Here is a 16,531-nt window from a genome sequence, read left to right on the forward strand (position 1 = left end):
ATTGCACTGTGGTCTGAGAGACAGTTTGTTATAATTTCTGTTCTTTTACATTTGCTGACGAGAGCTTTACTTACAACTATGTGGTCAGTTTTGGAATAGGTGTGGTGTGGTGCTGAAAAAAATGTATATTCTGTTGATTTGGGGTGGAGAGTTCTATAGATGTCTATTAGGTCCACTCGGTGCAGAGCTGAGTTCAATTCCTGGGTATCCTTTTTAACTTTCTGTCTTGTTGATCTGCCTAATGTTGACAGTGGGGTGTTAAAATCTCCCATTATGATTGTGTGGGAGTCTAAGTCTCTTTGTAGGTCACTCAGGACTTGTTTTATGAATCTGGGTGCTCCTGTATTGGGTGCATATATATTTAGGATAGTTAGCTCTTCTTGTTGAATTGATCCCTTTACCATTATGTAATGGCCTTCTTTGTCTCTTTTGATCTTTGTTGGTTTAAAGTCTATTTTATCAGAGACTAGGATTGCAACCCCTGCCTTTTTTTGTTTTCCATTTGCTTGGTAGATCTTCCTCCACCCTTTATTTTGAGTCTATGTGTGTCTCTGCACGTGAGATGGGTTTCCTGAATATAGCACACTGATGGGTCTTGACTCTTTATCCAATTTGCCAGTCTGTGTCTTTTAATTGGAGCATTTAGCCCATTTACATTTAAAGTTAATATTGTTATGTGTGAATTTGATCCTGTCATTATGATGTTAGCTGGTTATCTTGCTCGTTAGTTGATACAGTTTCTTCCTAGCCTCGATGGTCTTTACAATTTGGCATGATTTTGCAGTGGCTGGTACCGGTTGTTCCTTTCCATGTTTAGTGCTTCCTTCAGGGGCTCTTTTAGGGCAGGCCTGGTGGTGACAGAATCTCTCAGCATTTGCTTGTCTGTAAAGTATTTTATTTCTCCTTCACTTTTGAAGCTTAGTTTGGCTGGATATGAAATTCTGGGTTGAAAATTCTTTTCTTTAAGAATGTTGAATATCGGCCCCCACTCTCTTCTGGCTTGTAGAGTTTCTGCTGAGAGATCAGCTGTTAGTCTGATGGGCTTCCCTTTGTGGGTAACCCGACCTTTCTCTCTGGCTGCCCTTAACATTTTTTCCTTCATTTCAACTTTGGTGAATCTGACAATTATGTATCTTGGAGTTGCTCTTCTCGAGGAGTATCTTTGTGTTGTTCTCTGTATTTCCTGAATCTGAATGTTGGCCTGCCTTGCTAGATTGGGGAAGTTCTCCTGGATAATATCTTGCAGAGTGTTTTCCAACTTGGTTCCATTCTCCCCATCACTTTCAGGTACACCAATCAGATGTAGATTTGGTCTTTTCACATAGTCCCATATTTCTTGGAGGCTTTGTTCGTTTCTTTTTATTCTTTTTTCTCTAAACTTCCCTTCTCGCTGTATTTCATTCCATTGATCTTCCATCACTGATACCCTTTCTTCCAGTTTATCGCAACGGCTACTGAGGCTTCTGCATTCTTCACGTAGTTCTCGAAACTTGGCTTTCAGCTGCATCAGCTCCTTCAAGCACTTCTCTGCATTGGTTATTTTAGTTATACATTTGTCTAATTTTTTTTCAAAGTTTTTAACTTCTTTGCCATTGGTTTGAATTTCCTCCTTTAGCTCGGAGTAGTTTGATCGTCTGAAGCCTTCTTCTCTCAACTCATCAAAGTCATTCTCCATCCAGCTTTGTTCCATTGCTGGTGAGGAACTGCATTCCTTTGGAGGAGGAGAGGCACTCTGCTTTTTAGAGTTTCCAGTTTTTCTGCTCTGTTTTCTCCCCATCTTTGTAGTTTTTTTCTACTTTTGGTCTTTGATGATGGTGATGTACAGATGGGTTTTTGGTGTGGGTGTCCTTTCTGCTTGTTAGTTTTTCTTCTAACAGACAGGTCCCTCAGCTGCAGGTCTGTTGGAGTTTGCTAGAGGTCCACTCCAGACCCTGTTTGGCTGGGTGTCAGCAGCAGTGGCTGCAGAACAGCGGATTTTCATGAACCGCAAATTCAGCTGTCTGATCGTTCCTCTGGAAGTTTTGTCTCAGAGGAGTACCCGACCGAGTGAGGTGTCAGTCTGTCCCTACTGGGAGGTGCCTCCCAGTTAGGCTGCTCGGTGGTCAGGGACCCACTTTAGGAGGCAGTCTGCCCGTTCTCAGATCTCCAGCTGCATGCTGGGAGAACCACTACTCTCTTCAAAGCTGTCAGACAGGGACATTTAAGTCTACAGAGGTTACTGCTGACTTTTTGTTTGTCTGTGCCCTGCCCCCAGAGGTGGAGCCTACAGAGGCAGGCAGGCCTCCTTGAGCAGTGGTGGGCTCCACCCAGTTCAAGCTTCCGGGCTGCTTTGTTTACCTAAGCAAGCCTGGGCAATGGCGGGTGCCCCTCCCCCAGCCTCACTGCCACCTTGCAGTTTGATGTCAGACTGCTGTGCTAGCAATCAGCGAGACTCTGTGGGCATAGGATCCTCCGAGCCAGGTGCGGGACACAATCTCCTGGTGTGCCGTTTTCCAAACCCATTGGAAATGCGCAGTAATAGGGTGGGAGTGACCCAATTTTCCAGGTGCCATCTGTCACCCCTTTCTTTGACTAGGAAAGGGAACTCCCTGACCCCTTGCGCTTCCCGAGTGAGGCAATGCCTCGCCCTGCTTCGGCTCGTGCACGGTGCTCCGCACCGACTGTCCTGCACCCACTGTTTGGCACTCCCTAGTGAGATGAACCTGGTACCTCAGATGGAAATGCAGAAATCACCCGTCTTCTACGTCACTCACACTGGGAGCTGTAGACCGGAGCTGTTCCTATTCAGCCATCTTGGCTCCACCCCTAAAATATATAGTATTTCAAATCACTGAAACAAATATAAATTTTTCATAAATGTAGCTGGTACAACTGAATAGCTATTTGGATAAAGATAAAATTAGATCTATGGTTCACATTCTACACACCAATATATAGATTAGGCATCTAAAAATAAAATAAAACTGTAAGTAAAGATGGACAAATTATTTTATGCTTTGTTCATAAAAAGCATTATCTATCTATGACTTAAAAATCTGGATGCAAGAATAGAATGAATTGATAAATTTGATTACACAACAAATAAATCTTCTGCAAGGAAAAATTGTAAACAAAGTAAAAATACACTTATAAACAGAGAGAATCTATTTGTATTACGTATTATAGCTAAGGGCTAATATTTCTAATACTAGAAAAAGGGGAAACCAAAACTAGGTAGAAAAATGGTCAAAACACATTCTTCACAGAAATAGAAAAAAACTGCTTTAAAATTCATATGGAACCAAAAAAGAGCCTGTATAGCCAAGACAATCCTAATCAAAAAGAACAAAGCTGGAAGCATCACAGCACTCAACTTCAAACTATACTACAAGGCTACCATAACCAAAACAGCATGGTATTGGTACAAAAACAGACATGTATACCAATGGCACAAAATAGAGATCTCAGAAATAAAACTGCACAACCATCTGATCTTCAACAAACCTAACAAAAACAATCAACAGGGAAAGGATTCCCTATTTAATAAATGGTGCTGGGATAACTGGCTAGCCATATGCAGAAAATTGAGACTGGACCCCTTCCTTACACCTTATACAAAAATTAACTCAAGATGGATTAAAGATTTAAATGTAAAACCCAAAACTATAAAAACCATAGAAGAAAATCTAGGCAATACCATTCAGGACGTAGGCATGGACAAAGATCTCATGACAAAACATCAAAAGCAATTGCAACAAAAGCAAAAATTGACAAATGGGATTTAATTAAACTAAAGAGCTTCTGTACAACAAAAGAAACTATCATCAGAGTGAACAGACAACATACAGAATAGGAAAAATTTTTGCAATACCTGGGCAAAGGACATGAACACACATTTCTCAAAAGAAGACATTTATGTGGCATATATATATATATAAAATATAATATATTATGTGGCATATGTATATGTGTATATATATATATATATAAAAATTCAGGCCGGGCTCAGTGGCTCACGCTTGTAATCCCAGCACTTTGGGAGGCCGAGGCAGGCGGATCACGAGGTCAGGAGATCAAGACCACGGTGAAACCCCGTCTCTACTAAAAATACAAAAAATTAGCCGGGCGTGGTGGCGGGCGCCTGTAGTCCCAGCTACTCGGAGAGGCTGAGGCAAGAGAATGGCGTGAACTCGGGAGGCGGAGCTTGCAGTGAGCCGAGATCACGCCACTGCACTCCAGCCTGGGCGACAGAGCGAGACTCCATCTCAAAAAAAAAAAAAAAAATTCAACATCACTCATCATTAGCGAAATGCAAATCAAAACCACAAGAAGATACCATCTCACACCAGTCAGAATGGCAATTATTAAAACGTTAAGAAACAACAGATGATGATGAGGCTGTGGAGGAATAGGAATGCTTTTTACACTGTTGGTGAAATTAGTTCAACCATTGTGGAAGACACTGTGGTGATTCCTCAAAGACCTAGGACCAGAAATACCATTTGACCCAGAAATCTCATTACTGGGTATATACCCCAAGGAAAATTCATTCTATTATAAAGATATATGCATACACATGTTCATTGCAGCACTATTCACAATCACAAAGACATGGAATCAATCCAAATGCCCATAAGTGATAGACTGGATAAAGAAAACATGATATATATACACCGTGGAATACTATACAGCCATAAAAAAGAATGAGATAATGTCCTTTGCAGTGACATGATGGAGCTGGAAGCCATTATCCTCCGCAAACTAACACAGAAACAGAAAACACCATGTATTCTCACTTATAAGTGGAAGCTGAACAATGAGAACACATGGACACAGGGAGGAGAATAACACACACTGGGACCCATCAGGGTGTGTGGGGAGGGAGGACAACAGGATAAATAGCAAATACATGTGGGGCTTAATACCTAGGTCATGGGATGATAGGTGCTGCAAACCACCATGGCATACATTTACCTATGTAACAAACCTGCACATCCTATCCTGCACATGCATCCTGGAACTTAAAATTTAATTTAATTTAATTTAAAAAAAAGAAAAATGGTCAAAACTTATGATAAAACATTCACTAAACATAGCATCTAAGCATATGAAAAGATAGTCTACTCATAAGATAAATGCGAATTAAAACTGAGATATAATTTCTCAACTATCAGATTAGCAAAATTAAAAAGTATACCAACACTTTCTGGTGAATACCCTATGGGTAAACAAACGTTCTCACATTAAGCTTGTGAGAATGCAAAAAATAAAAGAACATTTTGCAAAACAAAACTATACATGCATTTAGCTTTTGATCCAACAATACAACCTTTAAAGTGTATCCAAAAAATACGTTTTCAACAATACATAAGTACATATGCACTAGATTACTTATTGCAGCATTATTTATGACTGCAAAATATTGAAAACTACCAAAATAGCCATGTATAGAAAAATTATTGAATAATCTGTGGTATATCTACACAAAGGAATACTATGCGGCTGAATAAATGGATGAAGAAGTTGGTTATTAATTAATATAGAGTGATTTCCAGGATATATTGTTAGATGGAAAAGGCAAAGTACAAAAGAATATCTATAGTATACTACTGTTTATGTCACAAGTAGGAAGGAAAGGGAGATAAACCATAAACTAAGGAAATTAGTTACCTAGAGGAGGTAATGCGAATGGTGTAGGAAGGGTGAGGATGGTGGGTAAGAAGTGAAAAAAATGGGGAAGTGACTATTTTCTGAGTATAACTTTTAATATAGTTCTTAAAAAAATCAACAAAATGGAGAGCAAAACCCTAAAACAAAATACAAACAAAAAGAAATAAACCCACATGTATTTCAAGTGAAATACATAACCACACTAAAGGGATGGGGGAAAATAACTAACCCAAGTAACTTTTGAGCACAGTATTTTGGCCATGTACCCTGAGGATGAAAAACCACCATAACTGCAGCAAATAATGAACTCTGGTTAGTAGGTTTGTTTTTTGCAGTGGTATTAGTGTATTAGCAATGTTGAAACTACTTTCTGTGTATTTTATTTAGATTTGAGCAAAATAAATAAATATATTGTCAATGATGAGATGAGGTTACTCATTCTCAGAAAGGGAGTAGATTTGTTTAGGCCTGACAAAAGGCAAAGAAAGATTGAGATATTTTCCCAGATTAAAGAAAACCAGCCAGGCGCAGTGGCTCATGCCTGTAATTCCAGCACTTTGGGAGGCCGAGGTGGGCGGATCACAAGGTCAGGAGTTCAAGACCAGCCTGGCCAAGATTGTGAAACCCTGTCTCTACTAAAAATACAAAAAAAATAAAAATAAAAAATCAGTGTGGTGGTGGGCACCTGTAATCCCAGCCACTCAGGAGGCTGAGACGGAGAATTGCTTGAACCTGGGAGGTGGAGGTTGCAGTGAGCTGAGATGGCACCACTGCACTCCAGCCTGGGCAACAGAGCGAGACTCTGTTTCAAAAAACAAAAGAAAAAAGAAAAGATGCAATACATGATCCTAGGTAGGAAAGTAGACCAGAACAAAAGATGTTTTTTCCTTTTACTATGAAATTCATTACTGGAACAAATGGTAGAATTTGTATGAGGTCGGTAATTAGATAACAGTATTAATATCCATGTTAATTTCCTGATTTGGACCATTATACTGTGGTTATGTAAGAAAATGTCTTTGCGTTTAGTAAGTAACCCCTGAAATATTTAGGGGTAAATGTGCCACATGTCTGTAACTTTCTCCCAAATGGTTCAGAGTATAATAATATGTATATAGAGAGAGACTTATAAAGTAAATATGATAAATTGTTGAAATTTAGAGAATTTTGGTGACAGAGATATGAAATTCTTTGTACTATTCCAGTAACACTCTTGTGAATCATACATTGTTTCAAGATAAAAATGTTTTGAAATCATATTTTGAACATTGGTGGGGCTTTCCATTCACAAGCCTTATATTGTTTCTAGCACCTGCATGATGACATATCAGAGATACTAGTCAGTTCAAAGGAAACAGTTTGATAAAGTTTTTTTTCGATGTTTATTATAAAGAAAGAAACAGCAGAAACATTCTGGAATATTCATAAAAGCCTATTAAAATAAAATAAATGAACAAATAACTAAATGTAGACATACAGGGTGTGTACTATTCTTTGTAATTAAATTTTCTACTACCACAAGGCATAACTGAGTCACTTTCCCTAGCATCAGTGTGTTGGATTTGTGCAATTCCATCAATCACCTCTAGTTTTCCTGGGACAAATTGCAGGCTTTTACAAGTCTTGGTAGAAAACACAAGGAAAAGGTGTGGAGTACAGCCAAGTAGACATGGACCAAGACCAACAGCAAGTGAATCCTAACTGCCTTTCATAGACTTTGAACATATAATAACATCTCTTGACACAGTTACTAAAGGGACTGAAATGATTAGAAATCATTGTCTTGGTTTAAAAATACTTTGTGGGGAAATATGCATTAGAACCAAGTTTAAGAAAGGTGAAGAAAAAGTTTTTATTATGGCAAAGTATGAAGGATATTTTGGAATAAGAGACTGGCCAATGCCGAGGATTTGATAGTAAGATTAAGCAAGTGATTTTGTAGGCATGCTAAACAGGTTTGCCTTTGCTCAAAAACACTGTGACATAAAATATGCAGTTGGGAAAATAAACAAGTATTGCCTCTTTGCCATATGTTTACTAGCAATATATAAGTTCACCATGAAGCAGAAGCAAATTACAAGTGTGTTTCCTTTCTGTCACAGGAATAATTCTTCAATAGTCAGGTTTAAAGATGAATTTTTTTTATTTCATAACAATTTCTTCTTCAATCCATCAATTACTCCTTGACATCAAGAATGTATCTTCCTTCACTCATGTTTCCCAAATCAAAACATACTATTGGGCATAGAGTTTGTGTGCTTGCTTGTTTCTTCGTTGTATTGAATTAAATTCTGCTTAACAAAAATATGGTCATATTTGTCTGCTTCTTTATAACATTTAGGAAACCATTCAGGCAGCATTTGAATCGGCCCGCATCTACGCAGCTACCTTTGAAAAGTTCCAGATATTCTTCAAGGAAAATGAAAGTCTTGATTTACAAGCTCTTAAACTTCAGGAACCTGGTAACTTGTCCATTTGTACTTACTAATTGTTTTTATAGGGATACTGAGATTTGTTGTCTTTTAGGATTCTGTTTGGTGGTGTTTGGGAACACAAATGGTAGCCCAAAAGAGTTGGCCTGACAAAAGGCAAGAGTTAATTCATTTCTAGATTATTTTCTATAGAATTACTTTTTTCCTTTCTCCTTATTCAGTATTACTGTTTTATTTCAGATATTATGGAAAGCAATTCCTTCCTAATCACTTATCATTTAGTTTAAAGTTGTGTCAGTGCTAAGAGTATATAGCCTGCATATGAGAAGGAGTTGAAAGGAATGGATACCTTTACCAATTCCGTTAAATAAAGTTTACATAAGTTTTTCTATCTCAGGAACTTATTCTTTTTTCTTCTGGGACTACATTAAGATCTGGTGGATGTGAATCAGCAACTCTTAGTCATGAAATAAGACCTAGGGGAAAACTATTTTATTTCACTGTCTTTAACAAAGGAAGATAATCTACAATATCCAAGTGCAATTTCAGGCAAGCAAGTTCTCAGAAAATTATAAAAAATATGTATATTTGTTTGCTATTTTAAAACATGACACATGTCTTTCATATTCTTTTTTATTTCATAAGCTTCCTTTATTTTCTTATATATAAATATAATTACTCTGATACTTTGCTCTATGAACCAGCACTAATTTTTTCTTTACGTTTTTATGTTTTTCTTTCAATTCCTTATTCTTTATTATGCTGAAGTATTCTTACGTTAAATAATTCAATATGCATTTCTAAAACATGTTTCTACAGAACGAAAATAGTATCATCCCTGCCCCCCCCAACCGAATTAGCAATTCCTTAATATCTTCACTTATTCCATTTTCAAAATTCCCTGAGTAAAGCAGCTTCCAGATGATTTGGCCAAGGATCATGTCCAAGATCAGGCACTGTATCTGATTAAGTCCCTTAAATTTTAAAAATCTGAAACTGACTCCTTTTTTTCAAGATACTAAGTTGTTAGACCAAAATGGGGCCCCAATTTAGAAAACAAAATTTAGACAAGCCTACTTCCACTGTTCTTTGGCAACACTTTCACACGGAGACTTAGTGTGTGCTGAACAGAAGCATACTGACTGGGACGTGAGGACATGATGCCTCCTGTACTATGTCATGGCATCACAGTGGCAGCAGGGTATGGAGCCTGGAATTTTGGCACAAGAAGGAGGCCTGATCAAAATAGCCAGTTCTAATCCCTGAGCTCTTCTACTCATATCCTGAGCCCAAGACTTCCTAGCCTCCTGCTACCACAGTCCTCACGTTGGATAACTGTGATCCCTCAGCAAGTTCCCATCAGCGTGCAGTCCCCTGACTCCCAGGTTGCTCTTCAGCTAGTCCTATCTTGTCTTGCTAGTCCTGCCTTTGAAACCCAATCGTGGAACCAGGTCTCCCAGTCCCAACACTCTGATGGCTGCGACTTTGGAGTACCTTGGCCTGGACTCCTAACTTCTGTGCTCCTCCTCTGTTTGGAACCCCCAATACGTCCTAAACCACTAAATCCAATTGTTTGCCAGAGGCTTATAGAGGTGGGCTTTGCCCTTGGATATCATCCTTACCTGTTATTTGATATCCTCAAACGACTGCAACATTGCTTAGCACATATTGTAGATCCTTAGTAAATGTCTAACTGAAGTTTTAGCCAGACTGCTCCCTGTCCTGCCTCAGAGAACGACCAGCAGATAGGTTCTGGCTTCCTGACAAGCAGCCACATCTCACCACCAAATTCCTATAAATGTCAGCATTTACTAATAATGTCTACACTTTACTGAGCACTTACAGCATGATAGATACTGTTCTAAGTAATATTTAGACATTTCATCGAATCCTCACAATTCTGAGGAGAGTATTAGTATTACCATTTTATAAAAAGAAAACAGATCTATAGAGATAAGGCAACCTCAGGATTAAACAGCTAGTGAGGAGTTTAGATCTAATTTCTCTGACTTCAAAGCTTGTCTGCTTAACCATTTTACATACTGCCTCTCCGTGGTGGCTCACGCCTGTAATCCCAGCACTTTGGGAGGCCGAGGCGGGTGGATCACGAGGTCAGGAGATCGAGACCATCCTGGCTGACACGGTGAAACCCCGTCTCTACTAAAAGTACAAAAAATTAGCCGTGTGTGGTGGCGGGCGCCTCTAGTCCCAGCTACTCCGGGGGCTGAGGCAGGAGAATGGTGTGAACCCAGGAGGCAGAGCTTGCAGTGAGCCGAGATCGTGCCACTGCACACCAGGCTGGGCTACAGTGCAAGACTCCATCTCAGATTGGCTTTAACCTTTTATTCCTTTTTGGCTATGTGGCCATAGCCAAGTCATATGACCTCAATTGATCTCAATTTCTCTATCTATAAAGTAAGAGTTCTGGACCAAATAAATGGTTCCCAAAGTTGTGTTCATTGGCACTGTTCTGAGGGATAATTACATGATACCATGAAAAAAGATGGTGCTCAAATAAATTTGGAAAATACTAAACATTATACAGGTATCCTTACCATATGACTTATCAGATCATTTAACATCTTAATTTAGTCGGCTTTCAAAAATACACAAATCAAAACCTTCTGAAGTGAGTAAGAGAGGTAATTGCTGTTTCTGTTTTATATTATGAGGAAGCTGAAGCTCAGAAAGACTAAGTGACTTTCCCAAGGCCACACATGGGTTAAAGACCTGAGCTCAGGTCTTCTAATACTTTCTCTGGTGTGTTCTTTATACTAGTCAAACTACCCCTTATAATTAGGAGAGGAGATGGCATGAATAAAGGCAGGAAACAGCACCCTTTTCTCTTTGGGGTGATGGAGGAAGATTATGGAAGGAGGAAAAAGGGCAGACAGTAAGGAAATCAATTTGACTCAAATGTAGGAGGTAATTAGAAATAAAATTAGCTAAATTTTTAGAGACCCAGAGGGTACAGTTTTGAAAGACAAGCAGAGAAGTTTAGAATTGTATATGCATTAGAGAGAGAGTTATTTTTGACTGATAGTATGATGAGAGTATATTCAAGGATAATCAGGTTTCCATTGGTTCCAGATGGATTGGATGAGGGAGAAGATGGAGGCAAGATGATTATCAAAAGGCAACTGTAGCATATGCAAATTGACAAAGGCCTTGACCATGATGTAGGGTGCAGGAATGGCAGAGAGATGTGTTGGGAAGAAGAACGGAGATAATTCTAGCTATGTGTGATCTCTTATGTTTCAAATTTTGCTGTTGTTTGTGTGCTCAAAATGCCTTACTTTGAGATACCATGTGGTAGAGAACATTTAGATTAAGCCCAACTTGAAACCAACCTAACTCTGAAATCTAGTCAATTCCAGACTAGATTCTCTAATGCACTTACAAGTTATTTTCATCTGTCATCTCTTCATAGGAGCCAGAAGACATATTTACATTATAAAATATTAGTTTCTTTAACACAAGAATAAAATACTATAAAGCAATCCAATTAGCATTTTAAAGTTACATGAGATACTCTAAGTACAGATAATAACATTATACATATATGTGTAAATTTATCAATGCAATGATTTTTAATATATTTTGTAATGATCTTTTAAAATCCAATATGGTATATTTTATGCTTTATGTGAATTTTTTTATGTAGATGTTAACTTTTTTAGTGAACAACTGGAAAAATATCACAAACAGCACAAGGACGCAGTAGCTCTCAGACCCACCAGAAATGTAGGATTGCTGCTCATTGACACTAGGCTGCTAAGAGAAAAATTAATTCTGTCACCTTTGCGATGCTTAGAGGTAACTATAAACTAGAAAAAATTTAATTATTTCTCTACAATTATGATTTTTCTACTGCACAAAAACCTATTATTTATTTTATAGTATTGCAAATATAAAAATTAATATAACACTATTGGACATCCTTAATTTCTAAGAAAAGCTCTATAGTCTTTTTGTCACAAGCATTATCAGCTTTTTAGATGAGATAATGGAGGGGACTGCAGGCCTCACACTGGCCTCTTGCTCCTACTCCTTTTTCCATTGTCAGAGCGTTTCAAGACCTGCAGAGAGGATACTACCATAACAGCTCAGTATCCTAGAGGGAGTGATGGTTAATTCTAGACCACCAAGATCAAGTTTAGGAAATCATTTTCTGATCTGGAATTGTCCCTACAGGTCTGATTATGTTTTGGTAAGTTATAGAACTAGGGAAATTTCTGTAATAAGTTTCAGAACCAATACAATAATTTCCTTTGGAGCCAGAGTATACTTGTATCTTCCCAATGCCTACAGAGAGACAATGATATAAAACAGGGATTGGAAAACTATGGCCCACAGAGCCAACCCAGCCTGCCTCTTGTTTTGTATACAGTTTTATCAGAACACAGCCATGACAATGGTTTACATATCATCTATGGCTGCTTTCTTCCTACAAGGACAAAGTTTAGTAGTTGTGACAGAGACTGTATTGACTGCAAATCTAAAATATTTACTATATGGCCCTTATAGAAAACATTTTCTGGCCCCTGGTAAATGATAGAAGATAGAGCACTGTATAAAAGAGTGCAGACCTGAGTGCTAATATGTTCTGTTATTAATTAATTGTATGGCATTGGGCTTCCTTCTAGAGTTTTGTTTCTTCATCTGGTAAAAAAAAAAGAAATATATATATATTTATATATATATAATTATGTATATAATTGGAGCAAACTTAATTCAATTTCAACAAACATTTTTTAGCTATGGTATGCTCAAGAAATAGTTGGGTAGGTATTTACTCTAAGCCCAAGAAAACTGAACTCAAACTGGCTTAAGCAATCAGAAGAGTTATTGGCATATGTATCTAAAAAGTCCAGAGATTGGGTCGATATCAAGGAGGTATGATCTAGTGGCTCAGTGGTGTTACCAATGAACCAATTACTTCATTCTCTTTCCTGAGCCTCCTTATGTGCAGGCTTCATCCTAAGGCATTTGTAAAATGATTGTCAAAAGCTCCACAAGCCAATTGTTTGTATGGAGAGAGAAATAGAAAGATTGGGGTTCTGAGTACACATGTCTCTCAGTCATAAATAAAAGTGCCGGCCTTTATCTAATTGAATCAACTAAAGTCAGAGGTTCACACTTGATATGGTTTAGCTTTGTGTCCCCACCCAAATCCCATCTTGAATTGTAATCCCCAGGTGTTAAGGGAGGAACCTCATAGAAAGTGATTAGATTATGTGGGTGGTTTCCCCCATGCTGTTCTCCTGACAGTAAGTGAATTCTCACAAGATCTAATGGTTTTATAAATCGTGGTTTTTCCTGCACTCTCACATACTTCTCCTTCCTGCTGCCTTGTGAAGAAGGTGCCTTGCTTCCCCTTCACCTTCTGCCATGATTGTAAGTTTCCTGAGGCCTTCCCAGCCATGCTGAACTGTGAGTCAATTAAACCTGTTTCCTTTATAAATTACCCAGTCTCGGGCAGTTCTTTATAGTAGTGTGAAAATGGACTAATACAACCTTAATCTGATCACTTTGGCCAAAAAAGGCATGTTCCTATTTGCCAAGTGATCAGTCAGACTGCATATTTGTTTCTGAAGGAGAGATCAATTTCCCCCAAACTGCATGGCTAGCACCCAACATGAAAGAAGTGGGACTGATGCTGGACAGGGCAGCACAATGTCCACTACATAGGACGAAGAAGCAGAAAGTATACTTGCAAGATATTAGAGCATTTAGGGAAAATTGTTGGTAAGCCATAGAAATGATCTTCAAAACCTGGCCTTCCTGTTGTCTGATTTAACTAGCAGTGATTTAAAGAGAAAAAAAGTCTCTTCGTATTCACTGCTGCTTCCAATACCTGCTGATTTAACAGATGTCCAATTAGGATTTGTCTAAAATATATAATAAAATGAAAATATTCGACTGTTTACAATTCACATGTTGTTTTCTTTCTTAGGTGCTAAATTTTATGCTTCCTCGTCAAAGCAAGAAAAAAGTGGATGCCATTATCGTTGAGGCACAAGATGCAGAGTATAAACTTGAGTTTGTTCCAACTACTACCACAGAATATGTTCATAGCTTATTATTTCTTGATGAAATTCAGGAACGGGTGAGTTGATTTTCTCATATAACTCAATATTCCAGGTCTGATAGTAGGAAGGAAGGCATAGGACAAGAAAAAATGAAGGACTAAAGGGCAAAAGACAGCTATCAAAATATCAGAAACACTTTCAAAGTAAGTGGATGTTCTACATCACAGGAATAAAGCCAGCTGACAGTTATCAGACTCTTAGTACTAGTCAGGCATCATATTACATTTTCTACATGCATTGCATTTTTAATTCTCACAAAAGCTTGAAAAGTGTTGATATTTATCCTCATTCTGCAGATAAGGAAACAGAAACCAAAACAGGATGTGTTATCCAAGATCACAGACATGTATGGATGTGATAGAGTTAGAATTTAGACTTGAGTCTCTTTGACTGCAGAACCAATGTTCTCAACCATAGGTTATTGGAATTCTAATTTTTAGTAAATGGTAATACCATTGCAATCTAGATATTAATCGTAATGGAAGTCTGGCTGCATAATAGTCAGGAAACTTACTGTTAAGAATGAAAGAAACCCAACACAAACCCGCTTAAGTGGGGAGGTGGAGGTGGGGAGAAAAAAGTGGATATGGGGACTCAAGTGATGCAGATGGAATCAGGTCTCTGTTTCTCTCTCTTATACACACACACATACACACACACACACACACACACACACACACACACTCCTTTGTCTGTTTCGCTTCTTTTTCTCCGGAAACTTGATTTCCTCCTCTCAGCCTCTTCCCTGTAGGAAGCAATCTAGCATTTGGCTCCAATAGTTTTTTCATAAACTTTCATTCATATTATGTTGGCATAATATCTGAAAATTGAAGAAATGTTTCAATTAAAAAAGTAAACTGAATGTTATATATTATTAACCAAATTAATAATAAATGCTATTTCACATGACTACCAAAGTAAGTGTTTCTCATTTCAAGAAATCGTGCCTTCTCAAAAAGGCAGATGATCGTGGTTCTCCTCAGGTTTGCTTATAAATTGTCCCAGGAGTCTAAAGATGCGACTTACTTATTATTGTTTGTATTCATTAAGCCACTTCAAACAAATAACCCAAACACACTTGAGAAAGCTTAGGCCAAAATAGGGATCCCACTTAAGGATTCAGGGGTGCTTCATGGAACTTCCAATCAAGAATGTAAGTAGGCTCAGGAACTGACCAGAACCCAGAATATAGGACAGCTGTAGGACGCCCTGGTAGTCCTTCCTTCCATCTCCTCTCTGCATCTCTCTGAGGGTCTGCTTCACTTCTCTCCCTCTGCAGACAGCTACTTCTGCTGCTTCATACCACAGCAGCAAACATGGCCACCAGCAGCTCCCAAGCTATAGCTTGCAAGTCTAGCCAGTCAGCAAGAAAGAGATAATCTCTCTTTTTCAATATTGATTCTAAAAGTCTAGTAAATTGATTCAGAGCTCCTATTCTGTTATATAAACAATGCCAGGAAGGTAGGGTCACATCATAATCAATGGCTGCAGAAGGTCAGCTGCTATCACCTTGTGGTTCTAGAACAGCAAGTTGATACAGTATGCAGAAAACATAGACTGTGTCCCATCTCCAGGAGGTTGTGTTTGCTGGGTGGTGTGCTTGGAAAGCAGCTTCCTTTAGGGAGATTCTCTGCACTCACAAAAACTTTTTCTGGAACTTTATTCATTCAGTCAGCAAGTTTAGTGAGCACCACTTAGCAGGGTGCAAAAATTACAATGAATAAACCTGCTTTAAAGAAGTTGAGTCTTGAATGCAAGCAGATAATTTTCATACAATGAGCATAGGAAGAAGACACTGTTGTAGCACTGGGAAGTTTGTAGTAATTCTTGCCTATGGGTTACAGAAGGCTTTGTGGAGGATGGAATATTTAAGCTGTCATAAAATACATGAAACATTCAGGTGGGCATTCCAGGGAGAGGGAAAGCCATGTGCAAAGACAGGAGGCAACGTGACAAAAACAGGATTTAGTGATTGATATGCTATGGAGAAAGAATGTTTAATTGAAAGTTGATGAACTCTATGTAGCTAAAGCAGTATTTTCAACGATAGGAGAGAATAAATTAATTATAATGATGTTAAGTAGAATTGAAAGGACTTAATGGGCAACTGAATGAGGGGACAGTGAGAGGAGAATGAGGTGACTTATAGGTATCATTCTGCAGAAAATGGGCATTTAGCAATTTCATACCAGTATAGGGAGGGTAGGCTACATAATTCATTGTCTGATCAGGACATTTTTCTGAAAGTGAAAGAGACACTATTAATCATTGTACTAGGATAATAAGTGTAAACCCAGGACATTCCCAGAGAAACCTGGATATATACTCACCCAAAATAGAGGAAATAGGGGAAGATCA

General features: G+C 38.3%; 1 protein-coding gene across 10 annotated transcripts in view; it reads left to right on the forward strand.

Annotated features, from left to right (window-relative positions):
- Positions 1–16,531, forward strand: part of DNAH6 (dynein axonemal heavy chain 6) — a 350,848-nt gene that overhangs the window by 95,601 nt on the left and 238,716 nt on the right. For all 10 annotated transcript variants that reach the window (XM_055243630.2, XM_055243633.2, XM_063617552.1 and 7 more), the window contains 3 exons: positions 7,991–8,111; positions 11,746–11,897; positions 14,038–14,190. In XM_055243630.2, coding sequence (XP_055099605.1) covers positions 7,991–8,111; positions 11,746–11,897; positions 14,038–14,190 — 426 coding nt within the window. The remainder of the gene's footprint in view (positions 1–7,990; positions 8,112–11,745; positions 11,898–14,037; positions 14,191–16,531) is intronic.

The sequence above is a fragment of the Symphalangus syndactylus genome, chromosome 14, assembly GCF_028878055.3.
Source record: "Symphalangus syndactylus isolate Jambi chromosome 14, NHGRI_mSymSyn1-v2.1_pri, whole genome shotgun sequence".
NCBI classification, from domain to species: Eukaryota; Metazoa; Chordata; class Mammalia; order Primates; family Hylobatidae; genus Symphalangus; species Symphalangus syndactylus.